Here is a 22035-nt window from a genome sequence, read left to right as displayed (position 1 = left end):
TCAATTAAGAATAAAATTCTGCATCAGCCACATCCTGGCAACCAGCCAGATAAAGCTATGCGGCTGTTCTTTCAGATGTGTATATCAAAAGACCACAGAGCTGCAAATTTCCCTCATATGATATTTCATATGAGGGAGGAACATGTTAGCATGGCTGGAGGATTCTATTCTATAATAGAGTCAAGTCGTAGACAATCATAGGATGCAGTAATTGTGGCTAACAAATCAACTCACAAGGGAAATAACCTAGGAAAAATTAGGTTTAAAGAGGAACTATGGTGTCTTATCAGTGGGTAGAAATATTGTGTTGGTATTATTAATTTTAGCCATTTAAAATCAGCCATGAATGTTCCTCCTCTCTTCTGGGCCAGACCTGTAGTCTACATGTGCGAGGTGGAGGTATAAGCCAGGCAAGGCGTGTCCAAAGTCTGGTTTGTAACCAGTAAGAACTTGAGGGCAAAGCTCATGCATACATAACTGTAGATTGGATGTTAAGGCCAAACCTACACTGCCCAGCCAAAACAAAGTCAGTACCTGTATTTCAGGCAGTGTTATGATCTGGGGTTGCTTCATTTGGATAGTTCTTGGTTCAGCAACAATACTCTTTTATGTCCCCAAAAAAGGCCAGCTGCCTACCTGAATATACTAAATTACCAGGTTTTTCTATCAATTGATTTTAGTCTTCCTTGACGACATGAGCATATTCCAAAGATTACAGTTCCAGGATTCATTGCACCCAAAATGTGGAAAGAGTGGTTCAGGTAGCATGAGACATCATTTTCACGCATGGATTGGCCACCACAGAGTTCAGACCTTAACCCCATTGAGAAGCTTTGGGATGTGCTGAAGAAGACATTGCTCAGTGGTTCCGACTCCCCCATCACTACAAGATCTTAGTAAAAAATGAATGCAACTCTAGATAGAAATAAATGTTGTAACATTGCATAAGCTTATTGAAACGATGCCATAGTGAATGCATGCCATAATCAATAAAGGCGGTCAAATTAAATATTAGGGTGTGACTTTTTTGGCCAGACAGTGTATTATGGATATTTTTAGTAGGATTGGATGTCCAAGATCAGTCACACCAACCTCCTTTCTATTGTTTTCACTGACAATAGCATGCTTTCATAATCCAGGATTGATAGAGTACAGTTCAGCATTGCTTTATTAAGCACCATCAGCTCTGGCTGAGCATTGCAACATCTTTTGTGTCGCTCATGGTCCTAGCACCCTAATACAAGCCAATGAGGAGACCTCGAGTGATACACAAATAAGAGACATTTTTTCTTAATAGTCAAGGTAATTGAAAGCGTTTTTAGGATTTAACTCCCAATGTTTAGTGTCGCTTTAAAATAAAGTTTGTTTCCTTTTACCTGCCTCATTGCAGTTGACTGGACTTTGCATTTCCATCAGTCCCATTGGAGATTTTCAGTAAGAGCGTGGGTTCCACTAGCAGCTAGCTGTCTTCTGTCTGCACTGAAATGTATTCTTCTCCTGAAGAACCACAACTCGCTGAAAAGAAATGATGACTCATAAATATCATGAATTTTACATGCTGATCACAGATTGTCTGGAATATTCTGTCTGTTGAACAAGCTAGCATTGGACGTTTCCTTTCTCTAGTATAAATGAAGGATCAGATGGGTATGGTAGGAGTTTTTGTTTGCATAGGAAGGGGACAAGTAACCAAGCTGAAACCCTGGTGCTTAATAGAAACAATGAACATTCTGATGTGTATTTATTTCTCATATCTCAGTGGGCTTTTGTAGTCCATTTCCAAATTGGAGGCAAACAGTAACATGTAGTGTATTTGTTTTCTAGTATCTACTGAAAGTGAATGAAATCAAGATAAAGAAAGGAGTGGATCTACTGCAGAACCTAATTAAGTACTTCCATGCACAGTGCAAGTAAGTGTTCTATAGATTTTGAGTCATTTCAGCCCCTGTCTAGTATTGTGAAAATATTTTGGGTCTATGCTATACTTTGACCAATACAGAGGAATCAATCAGATCGTGGTAAAAATGGATTTGAGTGTTCAGAAAGTCCTCACTTGGAAAATGTACAATATTTGACCTTTTTTCTGTTTCAATAGTTTTGATTGGAATCAAGGAAACCCTCCATTGGATATAAAATCACTCTCAAAGGTTTTGGTACAGCAAATGAGAGTGGGGGAGAGATTAACAGGGTTATTCACTAAAGGGTGAAGAGTTTGGAGAAGGCAGGAGAAGTGAACAATCTAGATAAGATAACTGATTTGGAAAAATTCTCCAATTCAGCTCACTTTGCAGTTCAGCTATGTTGTCCTAGATTGTTCACTTCTCCTGCCTTCTCCAAACTCTTCACCCTTTTGTGAATAACCCTATTAATAATTTGCCTTTTTAAATTCAGATGTAAAATCTGAATAACATTTTGTTTGCAAAAGCACAGTGCGTCATAAACAGGTGCCATGTAAAAAAAATATTATATTCATCTTTTTCTTATACTTTGTTGCGTCTCGGAGTTGCCAGTCTCCTGCAGCCTCTTTGCAGTTACTTCCTGTGTACATGAATGTGCTGTGTTTTTCAGGGCATGTTTCCTGATGTGACAGTAGTTCATGCCTTTGTGATGTGTGAACTTGTAGCCTCCAGCAGAAACTCGAACGTCAGGGTGACAATGAATAGGCACAATTGGAAGCCGGCTCTCAAATTTTTTTTGGGGGGGATGGGCACTAGTGGGTTGAATCATTGCCCAGACCAGACTCCAGAAGCAATATACCTATACTGAAGCTTGTGTTAAAGAAGACCCCTGATCCTCAGAGCCAGCTTGCTGTTAGACCGGTCCCTGGAGCCTCCCTCCTCCTTTTCCTCTGCAGCAGTCTAGGGTCCCTGAGTCATCATGTTCTATACACAGTGTAAAGGATGTGAGGACGCCGAAGTACATTCTAACGCTACAGCAGAGAAGGAGAGATGCAGGAGGGAGCAGGAGCAATGTCACAGCCAGCTGGCTCTGAGGTTTGGGTGAGTATAACTTTATACCACGGCAAAGATGAAGAGCAGGAACGGACTGTGGAGCATCTTTTCCCAAATCTGCGCTGTGATGAATGAAGCAGGGAGCGTTGTGCTCAGAACTGTACAAGCACTGATAATCCGATGCTTGATCATCTGTATTGTAGGGCAGGGGAGACCTCTGGAGTCTAATAGACCCCTGATGTCTCCATGAAGAGAACCTGCCACCTTCAAATGCCATCACATAGGGGCTTGTTAGTCCTTTTGTGATGGCAAAAGTTAAGTGAAAAAATAAAAAGGTGATAAGTATAAAATAAATAAAAAACATTTAAAACCTGCCGCCCCCGCCATCTGATTTGAATGAACGTGTGCTTGTAAGGTATGCAAATGATGAGGGGAGAGTAATAACAAAAAAACGAAATAAAACAGTGTGATGTGGTGGGATCAGTGCATCAGAACTGTGTCTGGGAACACAGCTGTGCGTTGTAGTGCATCTGCTGGTGTGCATGCAGCCTAAATGACGGACCGCGGTACAGACACAGACCTCCTTGAATTTTATTTCACTTTCCCTGCCCTAGACCAAAATTAGCACGTAACCCTTGCAGCTTTTTGCAGGCCTGCAGTTCATCGTTAAAGCACAGATAAGGAGCCTTGTACAGTATATAACATGTGGTTGTTGGTTTCCAATGTTCTAAAGACTTGGAGCAAACCCATATGTAACAACTGCTTAGAATGCTCTTCTGCTGTCTTGCCAGGTTTAGCTGAGATATATACTATATTGTCAAAAGTATTGGGACACCCCTCCAAATCATTGGATTCAGGTGTTCCGTGAAATTTCCTTGCTACTTAATATTCTATGTTCAACTGTTAGTGGTATTATAACAAAGTGGAAGCAACTGGGAACAACAGCAACTCAGCCACAAAGTGGTAGTCCTCGTAAAATGACAGAGCGGGGTCAGTGCATGCTGAAGTGCACAGTGCGCAGAAGTTGCCCACTGTCTGCAGAGTCGATAGCTACAGACCTCCAAACTTCATGTGACCTTCAGATTGATACAACAACAGTGCGTAGAGAGCTTCATGGAAGTAGAGACGTGTTCTCTGGAGTGACGAATCACGCTTCTCTGTCTGGTAATCCGATGGACGTGTCTGGTGGTTGCCAGGAGAACGGTACTTGCCTGACTGCATTGTGCCAAGTGTAAAGTTTGGTGGAGGGGGGGATTATGGATTGGGTTGTTTTTCAGGGGTTGGGCTTGGCCCCTAGTCCCAGTGAAGAGAACTCTTAAGGCATCAGCATACCAAGACATTTTGGACAATTTCATGCTCCCAACTTTGTGGGAACAGTTTGGGGATGGCCCCTTCCCCATAAAGGCATGGGTGAGTGAGTTTGGGGTGGAGGAACTTGTCTGGCCTGCACAGAGTGCTGACCTCAACCCCATAGAACACCTTTGGGATGAATTAGAGTGGAGACTGCGAGCCAGGCCTTCTCGTCCAACATCAGTACCTGACCTCACAAATTCGCTTCTGGAAGAATGGTCAAACATTCCCATACACACACTCATAAACCTTGTGGAAGCCTTCCCAGAAGAGTTGAAGCTGTTCTAGCTGCAAAGGTTGGGCCAACTCAATATTGAACCCTACGGACTAAGACTGGGATGCCATTAAAGTTCATGTGCGTGTAAAGGCCGGCGTCCTAATACTTTTGGCAATATAGTATGTATGGTACAGAAGTTAAAATTCCTCGGTTTTGTTTTTTATTTGCTTGTTGTGACATTTTTTAGGTTCTAGAGGACTATTATTGCGATGGTCACTATTATTATTTGGATATTTTAAAGCCTTAGTCCTGTCTTGTTACTTGTATTCATCAATATAGATAGATAGATAGATAGATAGACACACAGTGGGGCAAAAAAGTATTTAGTCAGCCACCAATTGTGCAAGTTCTCCAACTTAAAAAGATGAGAGAGGCCTGTAGGAGATCTGCATGGAGGAATGGGCCAGCAACAGTGTGTGCCAACCTTGTGAAGACATACAGGACACGTTTGACTACAGAAGCAAATGTCAGCTTGAGTGGAAAAAATATTTTTTTAAATCCTGAAAGAAAATCTTGTATGGAGCACATTTCACCTCTGAGAAGTGAAAATGTAATTTTCCATGCCTGGCTATAAATAGCTCGGAGACCTATCGCTAACCGTACAGAACTTCCTCGTGCTTCTGTGTCAGTCGCAGATCAGCTGCGTCTATGTGATACGGTATTTTTACATTTCATTCATTTTTGGCATCGCTTCAGCTTTTCTTTTTTTTCTTTGAGCAAAAAGTAAATCATGTTGTTTGTTTCATCAAAACTCCAGTCATTCTTGTTATTTTTTTATGTATAAACCAAATGGTGGTAAAATAAGCTATTGAGTTTTATTTTTGTAGTCTTGGCCTAGTTCACAAAAGAAATCCAGCCAACATTTGTATAAACCCTTGCAGTGGGACTACCCCCGCACTGCAAGGGTTAAGTGCTCATTTTGGTCTACGGAGGAAAATAAAATTTATATTCGCCCAACCCTGAGAGCTAGCTAGCTGTGACAACGCTCCGTCCAGCCTTTCTCCTCTTCTGCTGCAGCGAGGGAATGTCCCTCGGCATCCTCATGTCCTATACACTTGTGTTTAGAACATGATGACTTTGGGATCTTAGACCGCTGGTGCATGGGGAAGTGAGGCTGAAGGGACTGGTCTACGAGCAAGCCGGCTCTAAGGATCAGGTGAGTATAACTTTCTATTTCCCTCCCTAGTCCAAAATGAGAAGGTAATCCTTGCAGTGCGGGGGGTAGCTCCACCGCAAGGGTTTATAAAAAAATATCCTGGAGTTCTTTAATGGAAACTCTAACTGAATGAAGTTTAGTTTGCTAAAGCACTGTGCATCATAAACAACTGCTATAAAAATAAAAAAAAACTTATTTTTACTCTCTTTCATCCTAGCATTGTAGTGCTGCTGATCTCCTACAGTTTTCTTTGCAGTCACTTCTTTCTGCGTACATTGCACATGCTGCATGCTCTTTCTCAGGGTGGGTTTACTTATGGTGACAACTTGTGTAGTCTCAGTGGAAAGCCTGTGTGACAGGATGAAGGAGCACAGTTGAGAGACAGGGACAGAGTGTTGTCACCCTATAACAGGGAAGTGTCTTCATGGCAGGATTACCGGGTATTATGTTTTAAGGATATTGAAATCTGACTTTTGCTTATAACATCAGCTGTAAATATCTGGGGGGAAAGGTGTACATATTTTTTATTAGATTGTTCTTTATTCACAGATTTTATAGCTTACCCTAAAACATACCTCCCAACTTTCTGAGATCGAGAAAGAGGGACATCCGCTAGTACAAAGTATGTGGGTGAAGGACACGCACCATGCTGCGCCCTACATTACTATGAAGAATTATTATGCAACAAAGGGCAGCACAGTGGCGTAATGGTTAGCACTTCTGCCCTGCAGCACTGGGGGTACCTGGTTCAAATCCCAGCCACATCCGCTATATACAAGGAGTTGGATGGGTTTCCTCCGGGTACTCTGGTTTCCTCCCACAATCCAAAGACATGGAAGGTGAATTGGCTCCTGTCTAAATTGGCCCTTGTATATATGCATCTGAGATAGGGACCTTAGACTGTAAGCTCCTTGAGGGAGGGACTGGCGTGAATGTGGAACTATGTAAATCGCTGTGCAAATTGTCGCCGCTATATAAATACCTATAATAAGAAATAAATAAAACGATTGGCAAACCAATCATTTGCTAGATGTGCAAGGGCAATCTCACTCACATGACCGTTCCAGTTAAAGTGGACCTTTACCCCCTCTGACTAAAAATCACATCTCACACAATTATCTCACATTCGTTAGCTAAACAAACATATTTTTTATTTGGTTTACAATTTCTTGTTTTCTACTTCCTGGTCCAGTTCTGGCACAAATGATGTAATGTGCCAAGCGTTGCATCCTGGGAAGGTTACATCAGCAGTGCATTGCTGTGAATCTCCTCTGTAGTTTCATGAGATCTAAGAGGCATTTTCCTCCCCTGAGATGATGTGCATGGTCACATCTGCTAGTCACATGTGCCAGAGTTCCAGGAAGTAAAGGGAGATCTAGTAACCTGCCCTTAGTACAAATGACCACTGTCAGTAGGCTGGGGAAGAAAAAAAAAAAAAGGCATGCATAAACTAAAAAGCCGTCAATTACCTAGTAGTGTGTGTTTGTAGATTACTAAACCTTTATAAAGGTGCCTTTGTCAATTTGATGATATGGGTAAAGTTCATCTTTAAGGCTACAAAGATAAGATTCATGACAACACAGGCAGCACCATCTCCATCTTATCTAAAAAAAATGGCAAATCGAAAAAGGTCTTCCCACTTGACAGATTGCTTTCTTTCCCAGGAACGTCTCTATTCACTGTATGAAGCTGCCCTAAAAACTGTGAGATCAGAGGAGCTTTGTCTGATGTCTCGGGGCACCTTTAGTCATTCAGTACATATAGGGCGAACTCTTTGCACAGATATGCACCCTATAGCAACAAATCATATGTCCTCGGTAGTCTGAAATTGGCTGCCATGGGTTTGGGTGTCTTTGTTCTGCCTTATTACGTTCTTACACTAGACTTGCTTCTTTATTATTAATAATATGAATATCAGCCCCATGTAGAGCATGAAATACTCAGATAATTGTCTTGGCACTAATTATAGACTCATCATTTAATAAGCCATTAGGGTTATTTTATTACACGGAGAAAGAAAACGCGCTGCTTCCCTTCAGCTGGTGTATGGTATGTTTATAGGGCTTGTGTTTTGTCACGGTTCGTTCACTATAGTATTGCTAATTGTATGTATTGCAGTCATATTGTAGCTACATATTGTTACGGGGGAATCTTAACCACAGACTAGTCATTGCTTCCAATTGTCCCTATTTAGATAATTATATGTGATAACTATTTTAGGAGAGACGGTTCAAACACTAGTGGAAAACACTGTTAAAAAAGCTGTGCTGCAAATTTCAACGATATTAGCAGAACTCTGGGATCATGAAAATACTGTTGAAGGGAAAACTTTGTCCTTTAAGAAATGAACCTTAACCACTTGATGAACGTGGTGTTAAACACCCTTCCTGTCCAGACCATTTTTCAGTATTCAGCGCTGCCGTGTTTTGACTGACAATGTCATGCAACGCTGTACTGATATTCATTTTATACCATTTTTTTTGTGGACAGATAGAGCTTTTATTTGGTGATATTTAACCACCACTGGAGTTTTTATGTTTCACTATATATGTTAAACATTTATTATTGCCCAATTTTTTGGCAAAATGAAAAGGTGGGGTCATGTTGTGTAAATGGACACCAAACATGTCAAGCTTTAAAATTGTGTTCGCCCGCGAAATCGCAAAAAAACTACAATACCCAAAATTGGCTTTTATCGCTCATCAGAGTAGTGTTATCAGTGATTGAGATCCCTAGAATTAGGGCTCACACTTCGATGTTCGCGGTGATATGTAACATGGGTGGAGCAATTGTCGTTTTCGCACGTAGGCGCACTCGACGCATGTTAGTGTGTTTATGTGGGGGGCGAGGGAGGAACTTTAACATTTTTTTTTTTTTACATTTTATTTTATGTGACGAATTTATTTTTTCTTCACTTTATTGCATTTAAAAAAGGGGCTAAGGAACTCCCTATGTGATAGCCAATTTACAGAGACAGGTCCTCTTTATGGAGACATCAGGGGTCTCTAAGACCCCTAATGTCACCTAGGGTCCCCCAAAGAAGCTGATGAAGCAGAGACCAGCTTCTCCAGCTACAGAAGCCGGAGAATGTCAGCTGAATGCCGAAGTGATGTATTAGGCATCACTTCCTGCATTCAGAGAACGGAGGAGAGGTCAGAGGGGAATCATATGATGATCTCCACATGCAAAAGACAAGCGATTGGGCGTCTCTACATCTGCCGGAACGCTTGTATGTTAACAGCCATCGGTCGTGCGCGCTGCTAGGGATGGGCGAGGACGTTAAATGTGAGTGGGCGTTTTTAAAGGAACTCCCGGCTTGAGTACACAGGACATCCATCACATAATGGTGACAGGTACCGTTTGTATAATGCATAACTAGTCACTAAAAGCTCCAACTGTCCACAAAATAAATACAAAAAATGTATTCACCAATTTTGTGTTTTTTTTTTTTTGTTTTTTTTTTGTTCTGTAAAACCTTAAACAGTTTTGCTTGCAGGACTCAGGTTCTGGATAGTTGGGAGGCATTTTCCTAACCCTGAGGAGCCATTTAAAAGCCCATTGTGCTCCTAAAAGCCACCTTCATTGCACCTGCTTTATTGAATCCAATAAATTTAGGTAAAGTGTCCCGAACTTAAGCGGAGTGAAAACTTTTAACTTTATCCATTCCTAATGATGGTAATGTTACAGTTTGCCAGCAATTAGACATTTCGTCTGATAATATGGCAACAAACCCAGAGTGATCCTAACATCCTGCTTGGGATGACAACACAATGCCTTTTCTCCGCTGAGATCACAACCAACGTTGTCTGAACTTTGTCCCTCTGTATGTCATACGTTGATTTATTTATTTTATTTATTCAGCAAAATGGCACTGCTGCCTTGACCCTTAAGAGTTAAGAGATGTAGACTATTTTGAGATGTAGTTCTGGGGGTGTTCCTCCATCCATAGGAAATTACCTCCCTGCCTGACTTTAACAAATCTGGTGATGATGTCACAAGGAGTAATGAAAGCGGTTTCTCACTACAGAGAAAAGCAAATCATGTTTTTGATGCTACAACTTTCATACTTGAGGACAAAATTTTTCTCCAGCATTGTTGGCCCACTAACCTAATAATCATCATTTTACCATTTATACAATTCTACTTTTATAACAAAGCATACACGTGGACGTTCCATTGAAACGAGGAAAACTAATAATACACATCCTCCCAGAAGATCTCTACATTATTCTGAACAAGAACACTGTTTTGTTTTACTGATAGGATCAAAGGATAAGGAAGAAGATATGCTTCTTCCTCTTTGCTGCTACTGAAGTTTATGGTAGCTCGGCATGTGGTTTGACGTTACGTGGAGATAACTATTATTTTCTTGCAATTTACACGGCTCTGTTTGGACATCTCAGGAACAAAGTTCTGCCGTCTTTTCTTTGTTTTAAAATATTCCCTTTGTGAAAAAAAAATCTGTTTCCCTGTTAAGTGGTGAACACAGGAGGGCACAGTGCTCCCTCCTGTAGGTTGGAGCTGGAATCCAGGCTAGACAAATATTGTCTAAATACAAGAGCCATATGTATTCTTCCTTCAATCATATTGTCCTTTCTGGGTTTCCTCTAAGATCTGTGCATTCATTAAACATAAAGCATTTCCTGCAACTACCATCTTTGCCATAGTTTCCTGTAATAAATACCAGTCATTGCTGCACTTCTCTTCTAAGGTAACAAGTCTTGGATCTGTACAGAATCTGCATTGTCTTTTAGATTACTTTTTTCTCTTTTTGCATATACAGTATGTGAATATGTTGCTATGCTATGGATATTCAAGTTTTTATATCTTAAAGTGACAAACTCAGGAGTTAAATCATCCAAATGCATTCAAGTACCTTAACTATTAACAAGAATGTATCTCATTTCTGTATCACTCAGCTGTAGATCCTCTAATCATCTCTGATTTTGTGCACCTTTTCTTCTTAAAAGAGAACTATGAGGTAAGTGTTTTTCCCCATAGTTCTTTTAAGGGTCACGGGAGGACATATACTAACCTCCTCCCGTGACCCAAAGCTCAGTATATCGCGAGCTACAGCCAGTACGGATCCCGACATTACTGTTGAGATCCACCCAGCTGCGGGCTCTGCCTATCTAGACGCAGAGCCAGCTGTACCCGCCCCCTCCCCCGTCGGCTCCTCCAGTCAGCGCTGGAGGATCGGAGCGGGGAATCCCTGCAGGGAGCCGTGAGTGACAGTCACTGCTCTCTGCAGGGAGATGAACGAGAAGTGAACGAGCGACGGTATGTGTTCGCTTACTTCCCAATCTATTAAGCCGACGTGTGACAGTTTCATTGTCACGTCGGCTCGAACTATGAGGATGATTGATTTTCATTCACCTCATAGTTCTCCTTTAAGGGTGGCTCCTTTTTGTTCCCCATGGTCCTGTGTGTGTTGTAAAGTAGTCACTGTTCCAAGCTACAAGCTCGATACAAATTAGTAAACTCAACATGAAATTGTAGTCCATCATGGCATGGAGCTTGGAGTGGTGAATACTTTACAACACACACGGGGACCATGGGGAACAAAAGTAGCCACCTCCAGAAGGAAGGACAGTGTCAGCACCAATTCAGAGATGATTTGAGGAGCTACAGCCGAGTGATACACAAATAAGTATCATTTTTAAGTTCAGGTACTTGAATGCATTTTCGAGATTTAACTTCTGAGTTTAGTGTCACTTTAAACAAATGTTTTACATTCCGATATGTATTAAGTGAAATGTGCATATATTTGTTATGAGTAATAAAATAAATGCGCATTCTTTAGTTATGACTATTATGATTATAGTACATTAGACGTTGTTTCTTGGCCTTGTAATTTGTGAATATTTTAATAGTTTTCCTACGTGTTGGATTCAGCCCTGTGATTTTTTTATAATCAATTTGGCTTTCTCTTTAATATAACCGCCTCTACTGCTTTAAAAAAAAAACCAAAACAATGACAGATGGTATTTTACTCAGCAACTGACACAAGGAATACATTTAATATACAAAAATCCCTGATTAATTTTGCATGTTACTAAACGTATAAATTCTTCATCCCCACATACATCACAGTAAGAAGCTCTGTCATCCTTATCCTCCATCTGTTCACCGCTTGACAGCAGAAGCAGAGTTATTTATTAAGAAAAGATCAAAAGGAATGAGAAAATACTTTTTTTGTTTTGTAAAGAATGGGAAGCGCATACTAGAGAGATTATGACCCTCTTAGCAGTCAATGATTGTCTAACAGGTTGTCAAGAAAACGCTTCATACGGGTGGCCCTGATCTGCAATAGTTGGCTCTATCTTTTCTGTCTCACTCTGTTCTTTTCTGCAAGTAATCATTTTATATATCATACGGTTTTCAAACAATGTAGAAGTGGCAGAGATGCCATATTGTAATATATACACAGCCTGGCCAAATAAAGAGTCACTACCTGGATTTCGGGCAGTGTTATGATCTGGGGTTGCTTCAGTTGGTCAGGTCTAGGGGTTCAGCTACATTATGCCCCCAAAAAATTATTTCAGCTGCCTATCTGAATATACTGAATGATCAGGTTTTTTTCTTCCCTGATGGCACGGACATATCTCAAGATGACAATGTCGGGATTCATCGAGCTCAGATTGTGAAAGTGTGGTTCAAGAAGCATGAGACGTATATTTCACAAATGAATTGGCCACCACAGAGTCCAGACCTTAACCCCATTGAAAGTCTTTGGGATGTGCACGAGAAGACTTTACGCAGTGGTCTGACTCTCCCATCATTAGTACAAGATCTTGGTGAAAAATGAATGCAACTCTGGATGGGAATACATTTTGTGACATTGCATAAGCTTATCAAAATAATGCCGTGGCGAATGCGTGCCGTAATCAAAGCTAAAGGTGGTCCAATAAAATATTAGTGTGTGACTTTTTTTTTTTATGGTAGTGTGTTAAAATAATGGATCTGTAATTGGATATGTGGCGTTGCATATCAGGAGTTCAGTTGTTACTGTTTGCTGCCTTTGGGCCCAACACTCCTTCTGGTGGCATCAGATGCCCTAAAGCTACCCTGTTTCCCCGAAAATAAGACCTACCCTGAAAATAAGACCTAGTACTATTTTTTGGAATTGCTAAAATATAAGACCTACCCCGAAAATAAGGCCTAGTTGTGACCATTCCCAGCGCCGGTGGTGGCATAATGGGGAACTTGAAGAGCCGCGGGAGAGAATCAGCAGTGCCAATGAAGCCAGCGCTAGAGGAAGCGAGGCGGCACCGGAAGGAGCAGAGCCGCATAACTGATGTTTCCTCTATAGCGCCGGCTCCTGCCACAGGCGGAGTGATACCAAATGCACTCCGCCTTTGAGGAATTCATAGTGAAAGTGCACTTCGCTCATTCTGGCCATCGATTGGTTACCAAATTGCTCTTGGAAAGGTACGGCACCCGATTGCCCTGATCACCCTATTCTTGACTTTGCCATTTTGGATTATTTAATTTTGGATTGTTGTACATGAAAAAAAAAAAAGTAAGACCTACCCCGAAAATAAGACCTAGTGTGTTTTTTTGAGCCAAAAAATATATAAGACAGTGTCTTACTTTCGGGGAAACACGGTATAACAGTCGCTTTTGTATATTTAATAAGTTATCTCTATTATGTGCTTTTGCACCGTTGGGTCCAAGTACAGTGAGACTGGTCCCTCTTAGTGGTTAGGGAGGAGGGTGTGGCGGTCAGAGTGGGCTTGGGCGAACTCGGTCACACTGGGTTCGCACAAATGCTAGCCTCATCATTAATCCCTGTATATCCAGAATACATTGTGATCTGGCCTTTGTGAAACTCATTTTTTAAAAATTATGTTTACACCAAGTAGCACGCAATGGCCTTCATTTCCACTTAAGCGTGAGCACTTAAGACTTTTTAGCACATTTTTGTGTGTATTTTGCATATTTTTCAGGCTTCAGCATTTTTGTTTTAGCCAATGGACAGCTAGTTACTTGGAGGAGGAGACCATTGTTTGGTGCGTGTTACATGTGTTTTTTCAGGTGCTCCTATTCATGTCTATGCGGCCAAAAATGTGCAATTCTGCCTCAAAAGAAGCTTGTGTGCTTATAAAACACATGACAAAACGCTCGGATGCGAATGGGGCCCGAAGTGAAGATGGATAGAGTCCAGAAAGGTTGGAACCCCTGTTAGATTTGTCTTTGTCCCCTATTGGATAGATTTACGCTCTCATTTTGTCCTGGTGACATTGTCCATTGACCGAAAAGATCCAGAAGTGAACATTTGTCACCGGAACAGAAGTACTCGCGATAAGTGTCACTTTTGTGTCCCCAGAACAGGAAGTGAATAGAAACCTCTTCAAACCTGACAGAGGTTATATCCTCTCTACTCAACCAAAGCAAAAAGGTTTTGGCTGTATATGTATTGCTGGATGTGCTGAACGCACCTTGCAGTGGTGCTCCCCCACCCTACTTAGTGCTCATTTTGTCCAGGGGCAATATAAAAAGCACTTTTTACCTGCTTTATTTCTTGATCCCCCCCCGGTAGAGACACATTCCGCCCTCTCTCCGCCACCCCAGGTTATGGATGAGCCCTGGGTTGTGATGTCACTATGTTGCACCCCAAATATGTTTTTAACATAAAACATGGTCAACGAAGTAAACTGTGCCTATAAGCAGAAAAGCTGAATTCACCGTCTGACATAAAGCACCTAACAACAGGAACTATATAAATCTGTCTATAAAATAATGTGAACAACAAGCATGGAAAAGATGGAAACATCACTTAAAAATGTATTTTCTGGCAGTTTCTACAATAGCTCAAATTGGTCTGTTTACAGAAAATGATATTGAATTTTCTCTCTAATATCGATGCATTTTAGACATTTTATGTTGTCTACCTTTCCCTCTATTTATTTAACGTGTATAGATTTATTTTCTAAAAGCTCTAAGGTATTAAAACCGTTTAACTTGTGCTAGCAATGCATTTATAAATGGTAGAAAATCAAGCTATTGATGTTCCTTTTGAGGGATTTTTTCCCCCTTCAGTTAAAAGTTCTCATTTGGCATTTCTACTTACAGTAAAGTGCTAAAGTGTATTGAGAAAACGCCTCTAAGTAATTCTATTCTATTAATTTCTATGCTTTCCCATTCTATGCTACGCTGTTCTCTGCTATGCTATGTTATGTTATGTTATTCTATACTATGCTATTCTGTGCTATGCTTTATGTTATTCTATACTATGCTATGCTTTCCTATTCTATGCTATTCTGTTCTGTGCTATTGTATTGTATGTTGTTATTCTATACCATGCTTTGCCCTTCTATACTATGCTTTCCTATTTTATAATATGCTTTCCTATGCTGTTCTGTGCTATGCTTTATGTTATTCTATACTATGCTATGCTTTCCTATTCTATGCTATTCTGTTCTGTGCTATTGTATTGTATGTTGTTATTCTATACCATGCTTTGCCCTTCTATACTATGCTTTCATATTTTATAATATGCTTTCCTATGCTGTTCTGTGCTATGCTATGTTATTCTATACTATGCTTTCCCCTTCTATACTATGCTTTCCCCTTCTATGCCATGCTTTTCCCCTTCTATGCCATGCTTTCCCCCTTCTATGCCATGCTTTCCCCTTCTATGCCATGCTTTCCCCTTCTATGCCATGCTTTCCCCTTCTATGCCATGCTTTCCCCTTCTATGCCATGCTGTTATTTACATCTACTGTAAACTGTAATATATTTTTGTATCTGTGTAGCAGGTCTTTGCTAGCTTCTCTCAATTTCCAAGTGATGGCAAACGTGATATGACAAAGTTTGCCTATTTCTTCATTATAAACTAAATGAAAAATAAATGGCTTAAATGAATGCTGTAGGTAAATAACACTTTAATTATGAAACGTGTTAAAGTGACATTAAATTGAGTAGGAAAAGCTTAAAAATGCATTCAAGTACCTTAAAGGAGAACTATGGGGTCAGTGTAAACTATCATAAACTAGCGTCCTCCCGTGACGCAAAGCTCAGTATATTGCGAGCTATAGCGATATACTGAGACCGCCGCAGCCGGGACGGATCCCGACATTCTGTCGAGATCCACCCAGCTGCATGAGTGACAACTGGCTCTACCTATCTAGAGGCAGAGCCAGCTGTACCTGCCCCCTCCCCCGTCCGTTCCGCCAGTCAGTGCTGGAGGATTGGAGCGGGGAGGGGTGGAATCCCTGCAGGGAGCCATGAGTGACAGTCACGGCTCTCTGCAGGGAGATGATCGAGAAGTGAGCGAGCGACGGTATGTGTTTGCTCACTTCCCGATCTATTGAGCCGACGTGTGACAGTTTAATTGTCACACGTCGGCTCTAACTATGAGGATGAGTGAAAATGACTCACCTCATAGTTCTCCTTTTAACTATTAACAGAAATGTTAATTACATATCATAACGTTACATAATGTAATGTACTTTTGTTCCCCATGGTCCCTGTGTGTGTTGTAATTTTCCCCTTCTATGCCATGCTTTTCCCCTTCTATGCCATGCTTTCCCCTTCTATGCCATGCTGTTATTTACATCTACTGTAAACTGTAATATATTTTTGTATCTGTGTAGCAGGTCTTTGCTAGCTTCTCTCAATTTCCAAGTGATGGCAAACGTGATATGACAAAGTTTGCCTATTTCTTCATTATAAACTAAATGAAAAATAAATGGCTTAAATGAATGCTGTAGGTAAATAACACTTTAATTATGAAACGTGTTAAAGTGACATTAAATTGAGTAGGAAAAGCTTAAAAATGCATTCAAGTACCTTAAAGGAGAACTATGGGGTCAGTGTAAACTATCATAAACTAGCGTCCTCCCGTGACGCAAAGCTCAGTATATTGCGAGCTATAGCGATATACTGAGACCGCCGCAGCCGGGACGGATCCCGACATTCTGTCGAGATCCACCCAGCTGCATGAGTGACAACTGGCTCTACCTATCTAGAGGCAGAGCCAGCTGTACCTGCCCCCTCCCCCGTCCGTTCCGCCAGTCAGTGCTGGAGGATTGGAGCGGGGAGGGGGGGAATCCCTGCAGGGAGCCATGAGTGACAGTCACGGCTCTCTGCAGGGAGATGATCGAGAAGTGAGCGAGCGACGGTATGTGTTTGCTCACTTCCCGATCTATTGAGCCGACGTGTGACAGTTTACTTGTCACACGTCGGCTCTAACTATGAGGATGAGTGAAAATGACTCACCTCATAGTTCTCCTTTTAACTATTAACAGAAATGTTAATTACATATCATAACGTTACATAATGTAATGTACTTTTGTTCCCCATGGTCCCTGTGTGTGTTGTAAAGCAGTCACTGCTCCAAGATCTCTCCTGTAATGGACTACAATCTCAATACAAATTAATAAACTAAACATGAGATTGTAGTCCATCACAGGAGTGAGCTTGGAGCGGTGACTAGTTTGCAGCACACACACAGTGACCATGGGGAACAAAAGTCGCCCCCCTCCAGAAGGAAGGACAGTGTCAGCGCCAATTCAGAGATGATTTGAGGATCTACAGCCGAGTGATACACAAATTAGATACATTATTGTTAATAGTTAAGATACTTGAATGTTTTTTTTTAAGGTTTACCTCCTGAGTTTAGTGTCATTTTAAAACTGATATGCATCAATAACATGTTTAGACGAAGAGAAAAATAATTTATGAACACTTCTGAAATTAAAATAAAGTCTATCAAAAATATGTTTACTGCAAAAAATAAAATCTCCTTTTAATTGGCTATCGCTTAGGACCGTTTGCACACATAGCGATGAACTACATTTGTACTGCACCAGATCAATGATAGTCACCACAAGGACACATAGAAAACTATTGTTTTCCATGTGGAGACTTGAACGCAGTGTGTACACTCCACAAAAATGTAAACAGTGACAGTTCTGGCACTGTGCAATACAGTCCACACTCCTGTAGCTATCACCACACCTTTGCCTGACCACTTAAACACAGCATTTTAGCAGATGGGCTAGTGTGAACGGCTTTACAGATTTTGCCCCCCCCCCCCAACCTGTCACTGCACAGTTAAGCAGAACTTGCCTCTGAGGCACTCTGCTCTCTCCGCCTCTCGGCATGTTCCTTGTTAACTCGTAAGCACTCCAGTACAACAGATTTGCTCCTTGTGCTAATTCTCCTAGTTTGAGCTCTGCTTTCCAGGGACTGCAAGAGACCAATACCAAGTAAATTCAGATATTTACACGGCTTGCATTGTAAAAGTATTTTAATAGTAAAAGGAAATAATCTATATTACAAATACATATTTTTAGTGCAACATGTTGTACCACACAAACAAGAAAGAAAGCTGGCTGCATAACAAATCCTGCTGGAACAGTTTATTTTAGATTGGACAACACCAGAGATCTTTATGACTCAGCCCACGATTGGGTGAAATGCGTTGGAGAGGGTGGACCTCATGTGGGACACCAGTGATGTCATTCAATCTACAAAAAACTGTTCCAGTGGAATTCAGAGTGCAGCCAGCTTACTTTTGTTTGTGTGGTGTTACATTGTAGCGTCAAGCACCCAGCTGATCCCTTACCCAAGCCGCGGAGGAGCGTTGCATTTTTCTTTTGTATCTGCCTGGAGTTCAGCTTTAAGCTAGTATGCATCAAAGTCTAACCTATTGTAAGAAGTAGGCTGGCCCTTTAAATATGAGTGGAGTGAGCTAGTCTATAGTTGTCGGAGGTAGAGCGTGCAGATCACGGCAGCAACGTGAATAAACAGTTTGTATAATGATCGCAGCCACCTGTGTTTTAATTACAGAACATGCACACAACAGCAATCAAGTGCCTACCAATTTCATACACAAAACCCTTTACCCGTAGCTTGTAATGACTATGTCTAATAAGGCAAGTCGCACTTGGAGTGAAGACTGATGACAGAAGAGTCTGACTGGAGAATATTACTGCCGATTTGTCACAGCGCTCTCTAATTAAATGTCCAGAGACAGACAAAGCCTGTACAAGGCACACCTGCAAGACTCACCCAGTTACATTGGGGCACAGCATCCGCAAAGAGCAGTGCGGGGGCTGCATGAAATTTGGCATCCCTGGATCCCCATCTGCATGTATTGATAGAGATGTTTTCTTTCTGCACCTAAAACTCTTTCCACATTTTATACCCACTATGGATGCACCAATACCATTTGTTCCAGATAGAGTATGAGTACTGATACTTTTCCTCAAGTACTCGCTGATACCAATTACAATACCTTTTTTTTGTGTGTGTTATGTAACCGTTTTTCTAAAACAATACAGACTAATGATTTAGGACAGTAGTAAAGTGCCAGGTTCGGTTCAGCCACCGACTCCAAGCTGTAGAGGGACTAAAAGTCTCAGCAATACATTATACAGCAATGCAGAATAATACTATTCGCTATAGAGGACCACAGATCTCACCAATACATTATACAGCAATGCAGAATAATACCATCAGCTATAGAGGACCACAAATCCCACCAATACATTATACAGCAATGCAGAGTAATACCATCAGCTAAAGAGGAAATAGCATAGGAACTAAGGACATTTTAGTAACAAGAATTACAATGTAACAATTCTAAAGAAAGCTGCAGGGAATTAGCAGATAAATGTAACCATTGTTACTATGGGGATCCTTGTAGTAGCAATGGTTACATTTTTCTGCTAATTTCCTTCCGTCGTTCTCTAGAATTGTTACAAAATATCTGTTGTCAGAGATGCATTTATTTCTCATGATCCTCAGCTCCTTCTTCTAGTGGCCCTAATGAAGTATTTTTTCTGATTCACTTCTGCCAAGAATATTTATATTTATTTATTTATGACAGCTATTTATATAGCGCCACCAATTTACGCAGCACATTACACAGTGCACATTCATCAGTCCCTACCATCAAGGAGCTTACAATCTAAGGTCCCTATCTGACATGCATACATACATGCCAATTTAGACCGGAGCCAATTACCCTACCAGCATGTCTTTTGGAGTGTGGGAGGAAACTGGAGTGTCCGGAGAAAACCTACACAAGCACAGGGAGAACATGCAAACTCCTTGTAGATGGTGACCTGGCTGGGATTCAAACCAGGGACCCCCAGTGCTACAAGGCAGATGCATGTTCCACCGAAAGAGAAATAAGATCATTTGATTGTGGTCAATTTTTACGACAGCGAGGTAACTTGCACAGAACGAATGTACATACAGTTTGCTGGATGTATAACTTTTGTATATTTTTTTTTAATAGACTTTTTTGTATATGCCCAACTATATCTTAGTACCCAGCAAATCCAAAACTTCTTTGAATTGCTTCTGCAATCACTGACACAGTGCCCCCTAGTGCTCACTACAATATTGCTGTTTATAAGTGTGATGCAGGGACCTTGCACAGTCCTGAAACGTGTCTATTTGTTTGACATAAGGCTTGAACGTCTATGAAGAAATTTTTGCATGAGGATCCTTGGTCTGCTGGTGACATACTTTGCTTGTGGCACCAAGTTACTTCAGTCAATTCAGCAAGGGGTCCATCGGTCAGGAGTGCGGTGCGATGTCTACAAGACAAGGAAAAATAGGGTCTCCTTCTCTGTTCTGTGTGACCTAAAACATTAGTAGGACTCGATGCATCAAAATAATATAATTATAGATCTTCTGGTAGGTAAAATATGTCCTGTAGAAATATACCAGCGGCACAGTTCCCTGTTAGTCTGGTTTTGACCTTTTAATTTTGCTGTGGCATTCAAACGATTTGGAGGTTCTGTATAATTATGTTTGCTGCCGGTTTGCTAATAACAATTGATCAGGACACTGTGTGCGCCCAGGGGTATATTCAGTGCGCCATTACTAGCGCTCATCAATACTCCGTATTACTGTCAATGTTAATGTAATGTCTGGCACAGTACAGCCTCTTCTGCCCCCAAACATTTACCCTTTGATTAAATTTTTGTCTTTCTCCCCCCCTTCTGCCATTACAATTTTCATTGGCTTTTAGCAAATCCAGTTCTGCGGCAGCAGTTCTAACCTGGAAATCTAATCACATAAATGGATCTGATAATCGGATTACAGTATCTTTGATTTACAGCACGCCACGGCCAAAGGAATCGACGGAGAAAACTCATTTGCTAAATGATTTTTTTGGAGTGGTTTTCTGTGTGTAGCTACATTAGTCACTGTGGAGTGGCGGAGAGCTGGAGGGTCTAGCAGCTGTGTACCCTCCCTGCCTGCTGCATCTTCATATGCCATGGGCTATGTGTTAACTATTAGCTAGCCGCCGCTGCCGTCTCTCTGGAAATGCAACAGTTTCTCTAGAAACTATAAATCTTATGATGTCCTCCTTTGAACCTCTTTTTTATTTCTTAATTTGTGTATTATTGCATACTTCCCAGCATTCCATGATGAGAAAGAGGGACACATTTTAGTACAGAGTATGTAGGCAATATACACACACCACTGTAATGCCCCCCGAAATGCGGACCACAAAGAATTTATATTGGTTTTATTTATTTATTACAGTTTATGCTGCACATTCACATCAGTACCTGTGTTCAAGGAGCTTACTATCTAAGGTCCCTATCTCACATGCATACATACAGGGCCAATTAAGACAGGAGTCTTTGGAGTGTGGGAGGAAACCCATGCAAGCACAGGAAAAACATGCAAACCCCTTTTAGATCGTGACCTGATCGGGAGTTGCAACGGGGTCCCCCAGTGTTGCAGGGCAGAAGCACTAACCTCTAAGCCACTGTACTGCCCTTGTTGGTTAAAACTTCGAGTGCTTTCTTTTTCACCATTACTTTTCCTGTACTGGCTGTTCAGAATAACAAATGCAAATATTTACAGCTTGGACGAGGAAGTGACATTTTTACATTTTTCTATAGAAGTCTATACATCAGGCTAAAAAGAGGAAAGAGTGACAGAGGGCCTTTCATCCGAATAAGGGACACTCACTCAAAATGATCAACAGTTGGGAACTATGTTAATGTTATATTGAGTACAATGGTGTTTTTTCTTTCCCTCTTAGTTTTTGGTTGAAAATCATAATGGTTGTTCATGATAAAGATTGCTTAGTTTTTCGGGGTTCCGTCTATCAATGCCTGCAAAATAACGATTTAATTATCTGTAGAATTTGCCTCGCACATACAGAACTGGCGGTTGTTTTCACACCCCTGCTCCCCGAAAGGACGCGGTCTGTACTGCCACTATCGGGAATGCGCAGAATATCGCCACCATGTACTTTACATCACAATATGGCAGAGAACTCTCTGCCGTACTGGGATGTGAAATGCATGGTGACGCTA

At 41.1% G+C, this 22035-nt stretch overlaps 1 protein-coding gene across 1 annotated transcript in view; it reads left to right on the top strand.

Moving 5' to 3' along the window:
• ASAP2 (ArfGAP with SH3 domain, ankyrin repeat and PH domain 2) overlaps positions 1-22035 on the top strand; it is a 193414-nt gene that overhangs the window by 107819 nt on the left and 63560 nt on the right. The window contains exon 7 of the mRNA XM_018559990.1: positions 1825-1910. Coding sequence (XP_018415492.1) covers positions 1825-1910 — 86 coding nt within the window. The remainder of the gene's footprint in view (positions 1-1824; positions 1911-22035) is intronic.

The sequence above is a fragment of the Nanorana parkeri genome, unplaced genomic scaffold, assembly GCF_000935625.1.
Source record: "Nanorana parkeri isolate BGI_ZX_2015 unplaced genomic scaffold, ASM93562v1 scaffold425, whole genome shotgun sequence".
Lineage (NCBI taxonomy): Eukaryota > Metazoa > Chordata > Amphibia > Anura > Dicroglossidae > Nanorana > Nanorana parkeri.
The sequence above is the reverse complement of the archived record's forward strand: the minus strand, read 5'-3'. Positions and strand labels throughout refer to the sequence as shown.